Here is a 19,186-nt window from a genome sequence, read left to right as displayed (position 1 = left end):
CCCAATCCCTTCAATCGCTTAAAGCACGGCGCCCATGGCCCGACCTTGACCCAGGCATGTGAATCGTTTACCCGGTTGGACCCATTATTTCAAGAGTGTACTTCAGAGACATTAGATTATCTTATACATATAAGGTCAGCACCGGAGTGCGATCTGTACCCCTAGTGTAAATAAATTCGATTTCGAAAGGATTTTGAGTTTCCAAAACGTCCCGCTTGGCGCGCTCTTTCTAAATCCAATACAAAATTAGACTAAACGCAAACGCGTTCGTCACGTTATGATGTCGATTAAGAGGAATTCCTAGTGGTGATTTTTCCATACAAACGCTCTCGACTATTTCCTCCCTGGATTTTGAACCTAGAGCAATGATTTTTTCAAATAAGATCAATATCATCAATATCTGTGCCGCTATGTTTTGCTTTTTTGGATTATTTTATTTTGAAGAAACTTACAGCGCCTCAAAAATCGCAAAAACGGCTCAATTGAATTGGCTGTAAAAAAAGGCACAGTATACAAATATGACAATAAATATCCAAAAAATCAAAAACATAGCGGCATAGATTATTTCTTCCTCTTGCAATTTCCAAAATTTCATAATGATTGGTTGCGTTTTGGAGGAGGAAACAGTCGAGAGCGAAACCTCGATTTTTGAGTTTTTTGCGAGTGAATTTTAGTCCGAGCTGCAGTTGTCCTTATCGCACGAATTGGAGGCGGAGACAGTTTATAAATATACGTACACAGAAGGATTAGTGATGGGCATAACATCCTTATTAGGGATTGCAGAACCGGTACTGTTTTAAAGAACCGGGATTTTCGGTACTGGTGGAAATAGGAACAGGGATTTCCCGGTACTTTCGGAACTGGTCTAATTATTTCATTATTTTAAATAAAACGACAGCATTTTGCGAATTTAATAATCAATTAATCACAATAAACAAGGCAATTTTTTTTAGAAATATTTATAGTATTTTACATTGCTCACACTTGTGCGTCACAAGTAAAAGATAACTACTTTGATGTTTGCCACTAGATAGCAAAAATGAAATTACATTAACGAGGGGATTTATATATAAGTATCGCAGTCGTATTGTATAATCCACCGTATTACAATACGGCTAGCCGATATCAAAATAAGGGCCATTTTGAAATGCGGCGGTTCAACGATTAAGGTAGGTATGTTGGGTAAATACCGGATGCGGGTGAAGAACGTAGGACATTCATGTCTCCCTAATTTGGCTTTATTTTTTTAATGTTGGCAACATTGTGTAAGATGCCATTTCATTGCGCCTCGACTGCCAGTGTCCCCGCGTCGCTCAGGGCGTCGGGCTTGTGCTATGCGCAATCACAGGGAGCAAGATATTTTCGCAATTTTTTTCTTCTATCCGATCTTCGCCCTGTAATTTATTTTGCGTATTGTGACGAAACTGTTTTTGTTTTAATTTATAATTTATTTTTCGATATTTTTTATATAACTATCCAATCAAAACAGACCTAGGACTGCTGCAGACCGATATCCGATCTTGACCCTTCCAGGTAAAGATCCGAGAGAAACAATCCGATCTTTACCTATTTAAAAAACAGCAGTGATTGTCAAACTTTACATTTTCTTCAATTTACCTACTGACCTACTTAATTATCACATTTATTGTTTTCTTGATCACACTTTCGTACCATTATTTTTATCCAGTACCACTACCAACGCGACGGTAAATCAAAAGGAAGAGATTTTGGGAGTCTATTTTGTATGTATGTATATTGTATGTGTATGTACACCTAGGTACTTACGGACAATGTCATTTTTTAATTTCCGCAACTCAAAGGTACCCTGGAAGAGATCGCTTTTTAGCGATAAGACCGCATGTTGTTTACCTGTGCTTATGTTCCTGTTTTCTTTTGTATTGTTTTCTTTTATTGAGGTGTGCAATAAAGAGTATTTATATTGTATAGAGATGATGATACATGTTGAATTTTATAACAAAATCGAGTAAAATAGATAGCATATGAGCAATTTTTTGCAATAAAGTACCTACACATACAGATGCATATGTAGATGTGCACGCATACATACATAGCTAGTTTCGGATACAAAATAGAGATAGGGCTTCGAAATTAGTTTCCTTAAAATGCTTCAAGAGGGCTCCCTTTTCCTATATATTTACTTTACTCTTTACATACGATCCTTACATTTTATTAAAAAAAAGATTGTATATCAACTATATATATAATTTCAAAATTATACCAATAAAATCGCAATTTTACTTATTTTCCATACTTCAAGATGGGCTCTTAGTGACTTTGACCTTTTTAAAGAACTACTTAGTCTTTTTGATTTCTAAGTTTGATTCTTATTTTTTTGGCGACCTTCATTAAAAATGACTGGGCAGGATTATTTTTTTATTTCGATTTTTGTCCCTCCTACTTAAGCACGTAATATCTTCCAGTACATTCCTTTCAATAAACAATACATTTACACTTTCACTAAACCTGTACAGTTCACGAGATCTTAAATTGTCAAAACTTCGAAACCTATCTATTATTTTAGTCGTTTTTTTTTATTTTATTACTTCGGGTAAACCTTACAATAAGAGGTTTCTTAGCACATTGCTTACATATCAAATTGCCTTATATTAGGTATCAAAGTTTGAGAGCCACAATTTCCTTCTGACATAGGTATCAAAGTTTGAGAGCCACAATTTTACCAATTTTTGTATCAGGGTTAAGATCGGATTCAAAAATACGAATTAAAAACTTTCGATGACAACTTTTAAGTTTGTAATTATTGGTGGCTGCAATTTATATACATTCGAGAAGGGTAGAAACCGGACCTATTTTTTGTGATATCTTATTCTCTTTCCATTAGAAGCAACTTTTTTTCACCATCCTATGTTCTCCCTTGATGGCAAAACACTCGTTACCCTAAAAAAAGTATGTCTCATCTTTACACAGGTACAAAACTGAAACCGTTCTATATTGAAAATTACCAAAATTCAGGCCGAATCTACGGTTATTATTTAACGATTTGCTCCGTACTTCAAGAATCTATCATGTGCTGAGATCTTGAAAAACGTTTTTTCACGAGTTCTCGCAATTGGTCCCAAAATTGTCCGGCATTACCCCAACATACTTTACTCAGATTGTCATTGCGATGCGTTCTTCAATAAGGCGACCCAAGTTTAGCCCCATCGTACTACAAGTAAAATAGATTGTAGTTTAACCATATATTTATACCTACTTACAAAATTTCACAACACACCATGATCACACCCAACTTACTGTCACGGATAGGTACAGTCAAGTGTAAAAATATGGGTGTACACATCTTACTCAAAAATATGTCTCATAGCATCTTTATACCAGTGTAATAAGAGCGTAGTACCATATTTATGAGAAGATTCTTTCGATACATATTTTTGCACTTGACTGTACGACGACGACCGAAGCAGGGACATCATTCTTTTTTGCAGTTTTTACCTATATGGTAATTAATAGATACAGTATAATATAAAAATGAAAAACAATATTATGTGATCAAAATATGAGATCTGTGATATGAGACCAAAAACAACTTGCTTCGGGCAGCGCAGGATGAATTCCGTCCGGCTCGCGGGCGACGTCGACATGTCGACGCAACGGCGCGCAATGAGTGAGCGCTCACGTCTCGCGTCTGTGTGTGCGCACTCACACTTAGATAGCTCCCGCTCCCGCCCACCGCAGCGCGACAGAAACATAGCTTCAAAAATTCGAGATTTGAAAAGTTGCTCAGCTAGGAATTGCTCTTAAATTTACACTAGGGGTACTGATTGCATGGCGGTGGGCGAGTGTGAGAAATGAATGCTTGAGGTTCTGTGAGGTGATGGATGCCAGGCCTTCGAGTGTAATGTAATAAATATTGTTTTATTTTGTGTACAATGTTATTGTATCTTCTTTTTATTATGTGCTGTTGTTAATATGTTTGATCTTGGTTGCATGACGCATTAAATTTCTGTAATGTCGTGTAAACATAATATAAAAAAAAAAATGTATTGTAATAATATTTTTACCATTTAATGTTTTTATTCAAGGGCATTTCTAACATCTCCTCCTGCCCACCATACTCAGTTTAAACCATTGAAGTTTAAACCAAATTGTTTGTAAAATAGAGTTGATTTTCCTTTGTTTCACGATTTAAGTAACAAAAAGAAATTCCAATGTAACCTCAACCTATCCAGGCCTTTCATTGAAATATGCTAAAAATGGAATATGTCCATTAGGAATCACATTGGGCAGGAAGATAGGTATTCTTGTTTGAGTTACAGTTTAAAGTTGACTTGTTGCATACATTGGCGGGCAATAATGTTTTATTCTAGGTATAGATAAGAGTTTTGTTATATGACAAACTTCTACGGCATGCAGTTTTAATAGCCGTTGCCGTTATCAACGTAAAAATTTTGCTCCATATTTTTTTTACTGTTGAAAAGAACAATCTCACACCTGAGGATCCCGAAGATCGGGCAAAGTGGCCGGGAAAACGCTGGGTTCAAGAAGAAGAAAATGTTTACTGTTTCTAAAGAATTCTATAAGGTTGACAAATGATTTTTTGACAACTTCATATAATTCTTTATATTCTTTAGGTCTTAGAAAATTTCAAAACTTCGTATACATAATAGAAAATAATGATATATTTTGTTGTTACAGAAAGAATCTCGTACAGATGTGCAGTTCCATCTAGCCGCATTACGCGGAGACTGCGATCGACTGCGACAACTCCTAGACACGGGGAAGGTTCACATCGACTCGAGAGACCGGGTAAGTTTTGCCTATAAATCTGTCCCATATTCGTATAGTAGGTACCGAATCCGCACCTCTACGCTGCGCCCAAAAACGGGCATCACTGATGGAGCTAAGAGCTAAGGCAGTGTCTAACTCGTGAACGCGAAGCGGCGCGGCGCGGCGCGGGTGAAATCAATCCTTTTATAGGGACCGTGCGCGTTGGAGGGTCTGCCATCTTGTGGCCTGAATCGGAACCATAAACATGTACATTTACACGTCACCTGTTTTCTTGTGCATAGTAGGTTCTGCCATCTTGTGAGCTACATCGGAACAAAAAACATCACATTTACGCCTCGCGCCAAAAATCTGACGGCTCCTGTGCTGCCTCATATAGTTTATGCACGCTCCCTATAGTTTTGATACCTATGGAAGTGCCCTACGTGGGCGATTTCCGAATGCCGTTGGGCCGCCGCGCCGCGTCGCGTCGGATTCGCGAGTCATCGCCCACGTAAGCCGCGCTGTAAGCTGAAATGGGCCTGGGTCTGCCGCATACACCTACAGAGGGCCCCGCTCAAACGGTATCACCAGGCTAGGGGTCGTGGGGTTGGGTAACGATCGGTAGCGAAGAGCTGGCCCACACCAGCCACACACACCGTCCCCCAAATGACGGCCAACTGACCTCACCGGTCGGTGGGGAACGACCCGCGACAGCCGCCGCGGCCGAAAGGCGGAAGCGGCTCATACCCCCCTGACGGGGGGTATCGAACGAAGTCCAGTCCACCTACAGAGGTGGACCAAAATAGCCACACTGTGAGTGCTCATGATGGGCGAGGACCTGGCAAGCCCGGGCGGAGATGGAACGACCTGGACGTAAACAGGGTGTTTTTTAGTCCCCTGCAATAATTTACGGGGTGAACATAGGTCATACTAAGGAACTTTTACTATGGGACCAATCCCGAACTCGCGAAAAAAATGTAGCTGTTTCATACATTTTGGCTGGTTTGTTGAGATTTTGTATGAGAGAGTCAATTTTTTTAGTAGTAAGATATCGTTAACGTATCTCAACGGCTCCCTGGAGATTACTCAAAACCGAGATGGATGAAGATCTAGAGAGAAGGCCTTTGCCCAGTAGTTGTATACCATATATGTAGGCTTTTAATAACACATTCACAGGTCACGGTCACAGGTCGAGTTCACAAACGTCTTTACAAGCCAAAAATATATTTTCATTTCTCATGCTCTGAAAGTAGGTCGTTGATGTTCTAAAAAGTGTGCAGAAAATGTTACGTTTCTAGAGCACTGTACTTTCAGTTCGTTTTCTTCTTTTTTTACGATAAAAAATTACAATTTTGGTTTTAAATGGATTTGTTGTGCCATTCTGATAACTGAGTCCCTATTTCATAAATAACAATATTTTTGATTGTTACTCGAAAGTACCCTCTAGAAATTCTACTGCAATTGATACCAAGCCGTGTTTTTTTGAATGCACATGTATTTTACTTTCCTCGTATTCGAAATGAAAAGTAGAGTGTTAAACTCGGGTGAAAGTCACCATTTCAGTCTCGGACTTTTGACCAAACTACCTCGCAGAAACGGGTGCCTTTCATCCCTTGGTTAACAATCTACTATTACACGACCTTATTTTCAGTATCTTAGAGGCGTGTTAATATATTTTTGGAATGTTGGCTTAATAGTACATTACGATACAAGTGCGAAAAATAGGAAATTCGAAACGAGTGGCGATAAATTAAAACACGACCGAAGGGAGTGTTTTAAATCGACACGAGTTGCGAATTACCTATTCGCACATGTATCGTACAACGTTTTACAGTACATATGGCCCTTTAAATGTTGGACACAGTAACGTAATAGGCTAATTTTCGCACTAGTGCTATAAAGTAGCACCACATGTACTGTAAAGATATTTGTGACGTCGATTGTAAACGTATCGATCGACAGCATATAGTTCTGAACAACTCAGCTCAAGCTTCTGTTCCGCTGATACTACGTGGCCTACTTTCGTTCTTTTATTACTGTAGTAAACTGCGTTATAGCTACTGGCTAATGTTGGGAGTTATGTTACAATTGGAAGGCTACAGCGGTCTTGCTGTTATGGGAAAAAAAACGGCCCAAGAATTAGCTGTCGAATTATTTTCGTGCCGGATTTCGATAATTTGGTGAAAGGATAGATCGTTATTCTGTACAGTGTCATGATTTTAAAATATTAATTTAATGATTTGGGTGATTATTAAGGTTGATCTGGTAATATTGGTATCGTGCTCCCTTCTCTTTGCTCGAAAAATAATATAAAAACAAAGGAGGGTACTTATGAATTATGTAAAAACGTCTGGGTTGGAATGGGGAACGAAGTGAACGGTCGACGGACGTGGTTGTGGAGGGATGGTGGAGGGTAGATTTTAAGAAGGCATTACTGTGGTTAAGTTAAGGTTGGAGAAATAAATAATCATAGCAAATCAAGTGGTGAGTTTTGTTTCAACAATATAAGCGCAATTTCACCGTATGTCCTAAACATCTTTCACTAAGTTACGAAAAAGACTCAAAAGACAATATATTTTTCCGGGACAAGTTGTGATTTCCAGATTTCATAATTATTCCGTCTAGAATGAGGTCTTCAAATCAAACAAAATTTATCTGAATCTACCTAATGAAAAAAAATCATCAATAAAAAGAAAGTCGGCCCATAATAGTAACTCGATTTTATTACAATTAAGGCGTAATTATCTAATTATAGTGACAGTAGATTGCGAACTTCGGTGTTTGCGGTAGGCCCTCAGACCAGACATTATATCACTAATCACTAATTTTAAGTCTGTGTTTTATATGAAAATAACCATGAAATACGTATTTTGAAATAAATTATGTTTATGTTTATTTTTATATCAAAATCATCATGTATGTAAGTGCATTACTTGTTCTTCTCCAACTCCAATGAATGCTTGATTTTGGTCTCAAGTTTGCTGTGTAGCCATATTGTTTCATCCGCTTCGCTGGATTACAACCAATGCAACTAACAGCATGTCCGCTTCAGTAGACAGGCAGCCTAAGTTGAAGGGACTGTTTTCCCGCTCGCCGCTTATGCCTCACACCGGCCCCACAAAAGCGTTAATCGCGAACTTATGACGTGCTATGCGCCGATCAGACGCGGGAATATATTTCGTAACTGTTGCGTAATGTTTGGATTATTTCACTAGTGTACCATTGTGCATTTTTATTTACGGCGCCTTAATGACTTTCGTTTGTGCCGTGAGAGTGACTTGCTAAAATGATACGTGTATGATAGGTTGAAATGTAACCATGTAAGTTTACCCTGATTTTTATGGAACGAAGTGAAGTGAAGGCTAGGGGCATGTTCCGGCATTTCGATGTTTTTAAGCTGAAGTATCAGAAAAATTGATATTTTTTACATTATTTTTCCAAGTATGGCCTCCACAAGAGGCATCAAAATCGCACCCATCGTTTTCGAAAACCGTGAAAAAATTTTTTTTCATGCATTGAGCGATCCGCCCTAGTACCTAACCTAGTATAGCCCCACGGATCCCACAGTCAAACTGTGCAAACAGTTTTGTGGGACGTTGTATTTAATATTAAGTCAGTATCCACTGTATTTTATTGTCATAAATAAATAAATAGTTTGATGGACAATAACTAAAGTAAATTCGTCGTAATTTAAATGAAATTGGGTAAAAGTGTAGATGAAGGCATTATATAACTAACCTAATGAACGACCGGTTTGGCCTAGTGGGTAGTGACCCTGCCTACGAAGCTGATGGTCCCGGGTTCAAATCCTGGTAAGGGCATTTATTCGTGTGATGAGCATGGATATTTGTTCCCGAGTCATGGGTGTTTTCTATGTATTTAAGTATTTATAAATATTTATATATTATATATATCGTTGTCTAAGTACCCTCAACACAAGCCTTATTGAGCTTACTGTGGCCACTTAGTCAATTTGTGTAATAATGTCATATAATATTTATTATTTATTTATAATCCAACCACAGTAACAACAGCACAGCAGATGACACTAGTATATAAACAGTTACAATCACACGATACGCTAACTACTTGACTGTAATATTGTAATACAATATAAAATAGTTCTTTACGCATTACTGTTGTTTCATAACTGCTCATCATTTTACACAAGTTTTGTTTTCATTGTAAGTAAAATGCATGCATATTCATTACTCTGCATACCGAGCTAGCGCACTCGTACGAGCTAACGCACGTGATGTTCGATAGATGGCGCGCAGTTCGCCGTGAAACGAGCAAGGTCAATCGCTTCGTATTCGGCCTTAACGGCTCAGAAAAAATCAACATGTAAATACTTCGTCAGACCTCAACAAAAAGGGGCCAAATGAAAACCAGCGCTGGACGCCAGTCTAGCATATGCTGAGCTTGGTACCCACAGCCAACATGTCTTGCTAATTTTGATTACCAATTAGATTAGACAATAAGTTACTTAGTACTTAACCTAGAATAATTTAGTACATACTTAACCTAGACTTTATGTATTGTTTGTAGTGTTTTTCTTTGTATCATCATTTGATATATTTTAGTCATTAAATTATGAGCTGGCTCGATGAAGCTAGAAAGGGCCTAGAAGGCCAAAAAGCCATTTGAGAGGGGTCTTGCTTTTTTGGTCATCTTATTTGCAGGCATGGTCGAGTTTGCATTCAATTAATCTGTTTGGCGAACCGCGAGTTCTCAGTTCGGGGCGAGATCTAGTTTATTAATCTGCTTAAAATTAGTTAATAAAGGGTCTGGCCGCGTAGCCAACGTTACAATCGTTCACGCTCCGTAGCGTATCGTAGCTATCTCTATCACTCTTCCACTGCGACTCCATTCCATAGTGCGACTGTGACAGTTGCGTTTCGTTCGCCACAAAGCGTGAACGATATGCACGTTGGCTACGCGGCCTGGTCCGTGGCCTGTCTACACTATCTATTAGATAGTCAAAGCCTTCAAATAGACTGCGAGCCAGGAGCATATATCGTCAGCCATCGCCTCCCGGCTGATAAATAATAAATAAATAAATATTATAGGACATTATTACACAAACTGACTAAGTCCCACAGTAAGCTCAATAAGGCTTGTGTTGAGGGTGCTTAGACAACGATATATATAATATATAAATATTTATAAATACTTAAATACATAGAAAACACCCATGACTCAGGAACAAATATCCATGCTCATCACACGAATAAATGCCCTTACCAGGATTTGAACCCGGGACCATCAGCTTCGTAGGCAGGGTCACTTCCCACTAGGCCAAACCGGTCGTCGATACTTTGCCAGATGATAGTTTAGATGCTATCATGAATTAAAAAATAGTCAGCCGGTTATATCGCGGTGGAGAGACCGTCAATTGACATGAACATGTAAAAAATACGCGCCGTACCACTTTATGTCCGCAAAGTATGCGTAATGTGTAAATTACGTAACCGTTTATTGGGAACGCCTGATGGAATGCTGCTGCAAAGTTTCATTTTTTTATGACTATTATAAAAAGGTAAAGTGCTTGGAGCGCTGGTGGCCTAGCGGTAAGAGCGTGCGACTTTCAATCCGGAGGTCGCGGGTTCAAACCCCGGCTCGTACCAATGAGTTTTTCGGAACTTATGTACGAAATATCATTTGATATTTACCAGTCGCTTTTCGGTGAAGGAAAACATCGTGAGGAAACCGGACTAATCCCAACAAGGCCTAGTTTTACCCTCTGGGTTGGAAGGTCAGATGGCAGTCGATTTCGTAAAAATTAGTGCCTACGCCAAATTTTGGGATTAGTTGTCAAGCGGACCCCAGGCTCCCATGAGCCGTGGCAATGTGCCGGGACAACGCTAGGAAGAATAAGAAGAAGATAAAAAGGTAAAGTGCTTATTTTTTACATGTTCATGCGGCCAACTGGCGTTCTTACCACCGCGATACAACCGGCTGACGATTTTTTTAATCAACAACGCATCTGACAAAGTATCAAACGGGAGGCGATGACAATTTTTTTTATTGTTTACGTGTTTCGGTGGCTGCCATTGCTGGATCCATCTCCGGAGCAGCAGCTGACGTCCACGAGGGTTCATCATACATAGCCGTTTACCCGGGAGGCGATTGGGGATGGAAATCTGTTCCTGGCTCGCGGTTCAAAAACTTCACTTCATCGTGAATCGTAAACTGTCATAACCGCGGTGTATATCAGGCTTTAGCACCGCGTCATATTCATAACCGCGCGTCTGATGTAGTGTATATAAATCAGTCTTTAACTGGAAGGCTTTATGTGCAATTCTGTACAAGTTATGTGTCCTGTGTGAACCTATTGTGCGCAGGGTTCTCATGTTAGCATGAACAACGGATTTCGTTTAGTTTTTCCTTTTTGAAAGTTGATTGAAATCAAATAAAAAATAAATAACATAAAATATATCTTTATTTCAGAAAACATTCAAAATTCCATAAAACATTGTTAATACCATCGTTATAATAAATAATGCATAATGTGTGTATAATTAATTGGTAATACATCCCAATGTTATGAAGGTTGGTCTCGTTATTCATTTTTAGGGTTCCGTAACCAAATGGCAAAAAACGGAACCCATATAGATTCGTCATGTCCGTCTGTCTGTCCGTTTATGTCACAGCCACTTTTTTCCGAAACTATAAGAACTATACTGTTCAAACTTGGTAAGTAGATGTATTCTAGGAACCGCATTAAGATTTTCACACAAAAATAGAAGAAAAATGAACAATCTTGGGGGTTCCCCATACTTAGAACTGTAACTCAATTTGTTTTTCATCAAACCCATACGTGTGGGGTATCTATGGATAGGTCTTCAAAAATGATGTTGAGGTTTCTAATATCATTTTTTTCTAAACTGAATAGTTTGCGCGAGAGACACATCCAAAGTAGTAAAATGTGTCCCCCCCCCCCCCTGTAACTTCTAAAATAACAGAATGATAAAACTAAAAAAAAATATATGATATACATTACCATGCAAACTTCCACCGAAAATTGGTTTGAACGAGATCTAGTAAGTAGTTTTTTTTTAATACATCATAAATGGTACGGAACTCTTCATGGGCGAGTCCGACTCGCACTTGGCCGCGTTTTAAATATGTTTTTTGTTCTCCAAAAAAGGAAAATCGTTTAAATAACAATTGGTCCGCACTCCACAGATTTATGATCACCATAAATGCAAGCATGTATAACTGCATAAAACCGTAGTACAGTAAGTCGGTAACATTAGCATAACGCATGAGTACTTATCCACGCCAACTAGAGCGTCGCAATGTTCACGGTGCATAGCAACTGCACCGAGATTCTGGACGCGATTCCACATTGCATTTTACACGCCACAGAACTCGTGACAAGGCCCCCGTTGCAAATTGAAACATAATAATTAAGATTACAGTTGATTTTTTTTAAGCTGACCGTTTAGGACTATGAGCTCTCCTAGTCCTACTATTACTACCAAACCCCTTTCAAAGATTCATTGATTGAGTAAGATGCGTAAAATCTAAGACAATTTCGGCGCTCTAATTTGACACGTAAACGAGATGGCGGAGTACAGCTTCATACATTTTGCAAATTATCGTTTTCCGCGTGTCAAAATGGCGTCCTAATCAAAGTGGTCGGCCGTATTTGCGTTCCTTATATTATGGTCATAAGGCAGAAAGACCTTATAAAGAAAAACCATCTAAAACATTTCACTTAGTTCGCAGCGGCAGCGGATTAACAACTAACAAGGAAGGGTACCCAACTGTCCGACTCCGATTTGATTCATTTTGATATATGTTATAGAGTAGTCTAAAATAACGGACACGTATTTTTTTTAGCTGCCCAAACTCAACCTGTTAGGAGAAAATGGCCTTCAAAGTACTAAAAGTTACTAAATCTTCTAACTCCTATAGAAAGTGATGCTCAAGCAACTTGCTAGTTAATGGCTGGTTTGAGTATATGTTTGAAAGCAGCAAAAAATAATGAGCACGTGTTTTGTTATATCTGCTTAAACTCAAGTTTTCCTAAAAAAATACCTGTCTTTATGTGTAACTTTAGCGATAAGATATTATAAAACTTCGAATGTCGATTTTTTTAGGAAAAAATGAGTTTTAGCCGATATAACAAAACACGTGGGTACCCTTTCTTGTAATAACGAGTACCTATGTTTATGGATTAGTTATTTTGAAAAACAGTGATTAATTGTAGAAGCGGAAAACTTCTTTGAAAGAATGTTAATTCGTTTAATGCTTGAATAACCTTGATTATGTTAGGAGTAAATCAGTTTAATGGAGTTTGTAAATTAGCAAATTAATGGGAAAACACAGATGTTTGTAACTGTACAATATATTCATGTTCATATAAATATAAGTTGAGTACAATTTAACAAAAGTTAGTGTAAAGTGTAATAAGTGGGTGCGTGTGCATGTGGGGCTTCGTCTCTTGATAATGAAGATAATATTTTTTTAGCGCGATTTAGGAATACCAATATCTAGCGAGTAGTGCACTAATAATTAAAATGAACTATGTACATAACTGAAATATAATTCGTTTAAAAAATAAAAGAAATATGATTGATACGACATATAATTATGCACCACTAGTTCTTGTGCGAAAAACAATATTGCGAGGCAACCTGCATAAATTACCTTTTCTCTGCAATTATATATGTATATATAGTCCTCCTCATCATTTTCAATGACGGCGACCCTATATAAACATTATGGACGTTGTCTAACGTGAGCCCTAATGTGGCTGGCCAGGTCGAACTTGCTCTTAAATACTCTATTGCACGCGTGACAATAAAGTTGGCCAGCTGCGTTGAACGTATACACGTAGGAGGGCTTAGGTCTCTCCATAACTGGCGTTTTATATCTAGGCTAGTGAGGATGTTTTGACACCGTTATGGATGGTAGAACGCCAAGAACACCTCTAGACCTCTGCAAATAACTGTACTCAAATCTTTTCAACGAGGTTTATGTTAACGGCACCAATCATGGGACATTTAAGAGAAAATTTGGAGTATTTTTGATATTGCCGACAGCTGTAAAATTTTAACGCTTCATGCGATGAGACTTGAATTCAAATAATACCCCATTATGTCCCATTCGTCCTTTATGTTTTCAATGTATTTCATGAAAGCTACTGCAATTGGTTTAAATATTATTAAAACTATGGTTTTTTGCTCCAGTTATTTGATGTATGGCGCCATTAATTTTCAAACTAACAAATATCAATGAAAAATCAAACTTAGCAGCTAAGGCTCTTGTCTATGGTAAAATTTTGCCAGCGTTTAAAAACTGATGATAAATACTTGTTTTACAGGATTTGTCTATACCATCCCGTTACCGGTGCCAGTCCCATCATAGGGGCGTTTATTATAATCGATAATATCTGTTTTCAGGATGGCACCACACCGCTGATCCTGTCTGCCGCAATGGGCCACACAGAGTGCGTTCGAGAACTGCTAGCGCAGGGTGCAGACCCGGCCTGCAGTAGAACGGTATGATTCACTCTTATTTATGTCACAATTTTTCATTGATTAAGTGCGTCACGCAAATAAAAGTTACTGGAATGTATGGCCAGATGTAAAGTGAGGAAAATTGTTTATAGAAGCATCTGTGTTTGCAATAAATCTGGCTATTATAAGTTGTATTCACGGATGATACGCAAGTAATACGGGATTTGTGCCAACCGCAGGACTTGCGCAAGTAAAAATTTTAATTACGTAATAGTTGCCGGTTGGCCGAAAATCATTTTATAACCTTAAGAGGTGTTTTTAAGTAGGTGATTTTTAAATGAAAAGAAATTACCATATATTTCTGTTACTCGTATTTTTCACTGAAAAAAATATACTCCTCTTATTTGTGTTATTATTTCTCTTTCTGCATACTATTCAAGTTTCGTCTGTCAGACAGGAACGAGTGCGTTGTTCTTCGCGGCCCAGGGCGGGTTCCTCGACATCGCCAGGCTACTGCTCGACGCGGGCGCCGGCATCGACGCTCCGAGCACGGTCAGTTGATAACAAACTCTATTATTTAGTTCACACTGTGCTATTTATGCAGCGCATCCAAGAAAAAATATGGTGGAGGCACTGATTCAGGACAAATTTTCACGGTTTTGACCCGCTACATCAGTTGTTTTCAGTCCAGACCAGTTGGGCCAGCCTTCGTTAGGAGCAGTCTCCATGCTAAGACGCCACGACCGTCAGTAAGCTAGTCAGCAGAGACCTTGCTTGGACAATTGTTCAGTCTTCGGAGCGCGTGTTCGATCCATCGCTAACTCCTTTTTAGAATTTCCTGACTTTTAAACTTCTGCCAGTTCTGCCTAGCCGTGACCGAGTGTTGAAGTTTAGCCGCGTAAGTTGAAGACACCAGTTCGATTCCGGCCACAGCCGATGGATGTCACGGTCTCTTTCTCTTTATGAATCATCGATTTCAGTTTATGGGCTTCTGGTCAATAATCACCTGTCACACATGTTGACACAGTGTTGATGTTGATTATATTAGACTAATACGAGCGTAGTTCTTAAGGGCCTAAATGAATGTAATGCTGTTGTATTGCAGGATGGCGGTACACCGTTGTTTGTGGCGTGCCAGTGCGGGCATCTACCTGTCGTTGAAGAGCTGATCGCGAGGGGAGCCAATGTCAATTCTGCCATGAAGGTAGTCATTTAAAATGTTCATTACATAATTTACATATACCTACTTATCATTGGCTGATTTGACCACCGTGTTTTACGTTTGAGTGGATACATATAAAGTTTCAGATTTTTCGAATATTGATATTTTTTAAGGCCACAAAAGTCTTTGATCCTCGTCAATATTAGACATGTGTAAGTAATGCGCGTAACATCACAAATGAGATATCACTCAAACGCGTAATGTTGCATTACGCATCACTCCGAGAAACCAAACATTACTTCAAACATCACTCGAGCATATGACTGGCCGAAGCGCGCGTAAACTCGTAAAGCATCAATATAGATTGACGCGCCGGTAGTCGGTACGAAAGGTCCGTTCAAGTAGAATCCGCGTAATGTATAATGAGCAATGAGACGTGATGGTGTGATGTGTGATGTTTGTTTGCCATGCTATCATTACTTTGCTATCCCGCTCGCACCCGCACTCACTGCTCGCTCGCTCTCATTCCGCAATGCTTTCGGAACACTTCGGATCGGTCCGCTCGGCCGGTCGGTAGCAGTCGCATTTGAGTTATTGCAAATTTCATTAAATTGATACGATAACGGATTTTTGCACCTGCAATCGATTTAAAACTGTATGCGTTACCATAGAGCTTACAATGTTTTTAGTATTTTACCTATAAGGATGCGGCTAAATGATAATTCGCTTGCGAGTTTGAATTTGACGAACAAAAACGTATTTACTGTTTATTATTGTTGTGAAATGTTTGGTTTGGTTGACTTTCGCGGCAAACTAAATTAAGCACGAGTGAAGTTACTTATTTATCTTTAATTTAATAGTGAGCTAGTGTTTACAGTACATTCTCGTATCAGTATCATATCATAATTTTATTGATATACCCAAATAAAAATACTACCTAGTGACTCTCGATGGCGTAATCTCATTAATTAACAGATATTTTCTTTTATTTTTTTCTATGATGCATATTTTACGACTATAAAAATAAAAACATTACAAAAACGATCTATCACATGGCGGTGACAAAACGCAATGCGTAATAGATCGACGCGCCGATATGATACGCCCTAGAGTCCTAACACTCGCTGCGTAATGTAGTTGGTACTGTGATGAGTGTGACGTTGCCATCACGCGCGCGCCCGCGCGCTGTATTCGTTCGGGTAATGTTTCGTTTCGAGTGATAAGTGATGTGATATCTCAGTGTAACATTACGTTTTCGAAAAAGTGATGTGATATAGCATTACTTTTTGAAGCACTGTTTCGCGCATGTCTAGTCAATATGTTGACACGGCGACAAATGCGTTAAAAATCTCTTTGCAAGGTACTTTTTGATTTCCAACGATTTCTATAACGGGCTGGTGGGCTATCCGATATTGGCGTGTGCATGAAATTCTTAGATCTGATAGCTGGCGTTCAAAAGATTAATTAAGCTATTTAAATTTATGCTCACAATCATGTAGTAACCAGCGAAAGTCGTTTCACACTAATTTACGTAATTTTCATTTCGTCACAAAGAAAAAAAAATAGCTTTTCAGCTGCCCAGTGTACAACGTGTCGTGTAAGAAGATTTGTTAAGTAACACTCGGACACTCTCAAAAATTAAAGACCTCATTATTATACAGGACAAAGCCACCCCCCTCTTCATAGCCGCCCAGAACGGGCACGAGGAGGTGTGCCGCGCTCTGCTGGCGGCCGGCGCCCGAGTGGACGCGGCGCGCGCCGACCGCGCCACGCCGCTGTGGATCGCGGCGCAGTGCGGCCACGACCACGTGGCGCGCGCGCTGCTGGCCGCCGGCGCCCGCGTCGACCAGGTCCGGCAGGTCGGTCATACAGTACAACAAGTTAAGGAACCATGCTTCTGACAGTACAACTAGTAGGGACTCTTCTTCAAAATCCCCTTTGCCAGGCACGGTCACAGTGAAGTCTGCCGAACATTACTCACAGCCGGCGTTGGTCGCTGGCGGCCGGGGTGAGTTCGCCAAATTAAACAGATTAGAAGAAGTAATTACTCTTCAAAGTCACCCTACTCTTCATAAAAGTTTTGAACGGACATAAAAAAGTGGGTAGACCTTTCCACTCCCCACCCCACCATTCCGCTGCGAATCGCGGTGCTGTTCAAACAAGATCATATCGCTAGGACATAGCTAGCTGCCGAGGCGAGGGTCGACCAGATGCGACAGGTCAGGCAATTTAGAGAATAGAACAAGCAGTTCAATGACGTGCGGCTACAATGGCGAGAAATTTTTTTTAACACAAAAAACAAGAGCCTCGCTGCAACCTACCACCGGAATCCTCGCAATGCTCGTCTAAATATAAAATGGTGCTTTTATTATGTTTAATTATTATGAATTGTTTTTTTTTTTGTCTCATTTTACTTGTGTATTAGTACCTATTACCTATGATTTTGTACATATGTATTGACTTTTTTTCCATTGCCTGGAGTTTGGCCTCCGCTGTGAGCGGGACATGTGTTTCGAAATAAATAAATGCTTTAGCCTGCCGCTGCTCTAGAAAGACATCATCTAACTTGTGATAATTCGATGTTGTTTTTAACACATTCACTGCCAGACAAAAAACGGCGCACTACGCCAGAAACCGGTGGTCTATAGCTGCGTACAAAACAACCCGCCCAGCGGGTTGTCCGGCATCTGAACAAAGTTCACGAGCGCCCACCAGGTGGGTTCCCGGCAGTGAATGTGTTAACTTCAATTGTTACCTAGGTGCAAAAAAAAAAAAAATTTGTTACTGTTTATACAGTAACCCAGCGAACACATCACGATAACATCACACCACATGACACATGGTAACATGACGATGATATTAAAGGTTATTACAATCTAAGAACTTTTTAACATTTGCCTCTAGATAAAGAGATTGTATAGAAGTTCAATTTAACCGTCTGTCTTTTGGTTTAACAAAGCGATCTCCAAAATGCAAACGGTTACGAACATGCTCGTTAATTACGAATTCCTATTGGTGCCATGACCAGGATTATCGAGTCTTAAACGTAACGTGGCTGGTTCCAGGACGGCGCCACGCCGCTGTTCAAGGCGGCGCACAAGGGCCACGCGGCCGTGGTGGTGGAGCTGCTCAAGTACAGGCCCAACCTCGGCCTGTTGCCAGTAAGTAGTGGTTTAACATTTACCTCGACCCACACTACTAAACTTGCCAAGACAAGTGAAACTTTGATTTGTTACAATGAAAATTAGAATGGAATGGGAATATTATAATGCCTTTGAACGGTTAGAAGTAAAAACAGTTATTGTTCTAAGAACTCATTGCTGTAATACATACCTACAAAAATACATACATATAATCACGTCTATTTCCCGGAGGGGTAGACAGAGACCACGAATTTCCTGACATACCTTTTTGTCTTCCTTCACTTTCATAACATCCCTCATACACGCTCGTCAGTTTAGGGTGCTCTTGACCTAACCTTTTCAGGATTTCCATAATTTCTTCTCCTTTAACGTGTTGTCCTCGCATTTTTTCACGGCTCACGGGAGCCTGCGGTCTGCTTGGCAACTAATCTCAAGAATCGGCGTAGGCCCTAGTTTTTATGAAAGCGACCGCCATTTGACCTTCCAACCCAGAGGGTAAAACTAGGCTTTATTGGGATTAGTCCGGTTTCCTCACGATGTTTTCCTTCACCGAAAAGTTGTTCTTCGATTAGATTAAGAGAAAATCCACCGAGGTCTACTCCATCCAGTTCCCTCTTCTACTTCTCCCTTATACACTCTCTTTCTTAGCCTACTTTCACTAATTC

At 39.6% G+C, this 19,186-nt stretch overlaps 1 protein-coding gene across 1 annotated transcript in view; it reads left to right on the top strand.

The window, feature by feature from the left end:
- The window catches only part of LOC133520959 (ankyrin repeat domain-containing protein 29), an 85,978-nt gene that overhangs the window by 61,361 nt on the left and 5,431 nt on the right, over nt 1-19,186 (top strand). Inside the window, exons 2-7 of the mRNA XM_061855674.1 lie at nt 4,675-4,785; nt 14,160-14,258; nt 14,670-14,768; nt 15,322-15,420; nt 17,040-17,237; nt 18,444-18,539. Of these exons, the coding sequence (XP_061711658.1) occupies nt 4,675-4,785; nt 14,160-14,258; nt 14,670-14,768; nt 15,322-15,420; nt 17,040-17,237; nt 18,444-18,539 (702 nt within the window). The remainder of the gene's footprint in view (nt 1-4,674; nt 4,786-14,159; nt 14,259-14,669; nt 14,769-15,321; nt 15,421-17,039; nt 17,238-18,443; nt 18,540-19,186) is intronic.

This window comes from Cydia pomonella, chromosome 9 (assembly GCF_033807575.1).
Source record: "Cydia pomonella isolate Wapato2018A chromosome 9, ilCydPomo1, whole genome shotgun sequence".
NCBI classification, from domain to species: domain Eukaryota; kingdom Metazoa; phylum Arthropoda; class Insecta; order Lepidoptera; family Tortricidae; genus Cydia; species Cydia pomonella.
Note: the sequence above shows the minus strand (reverse complement) of the source record. Positions and strands in the feature narration are given on the sequence as shown.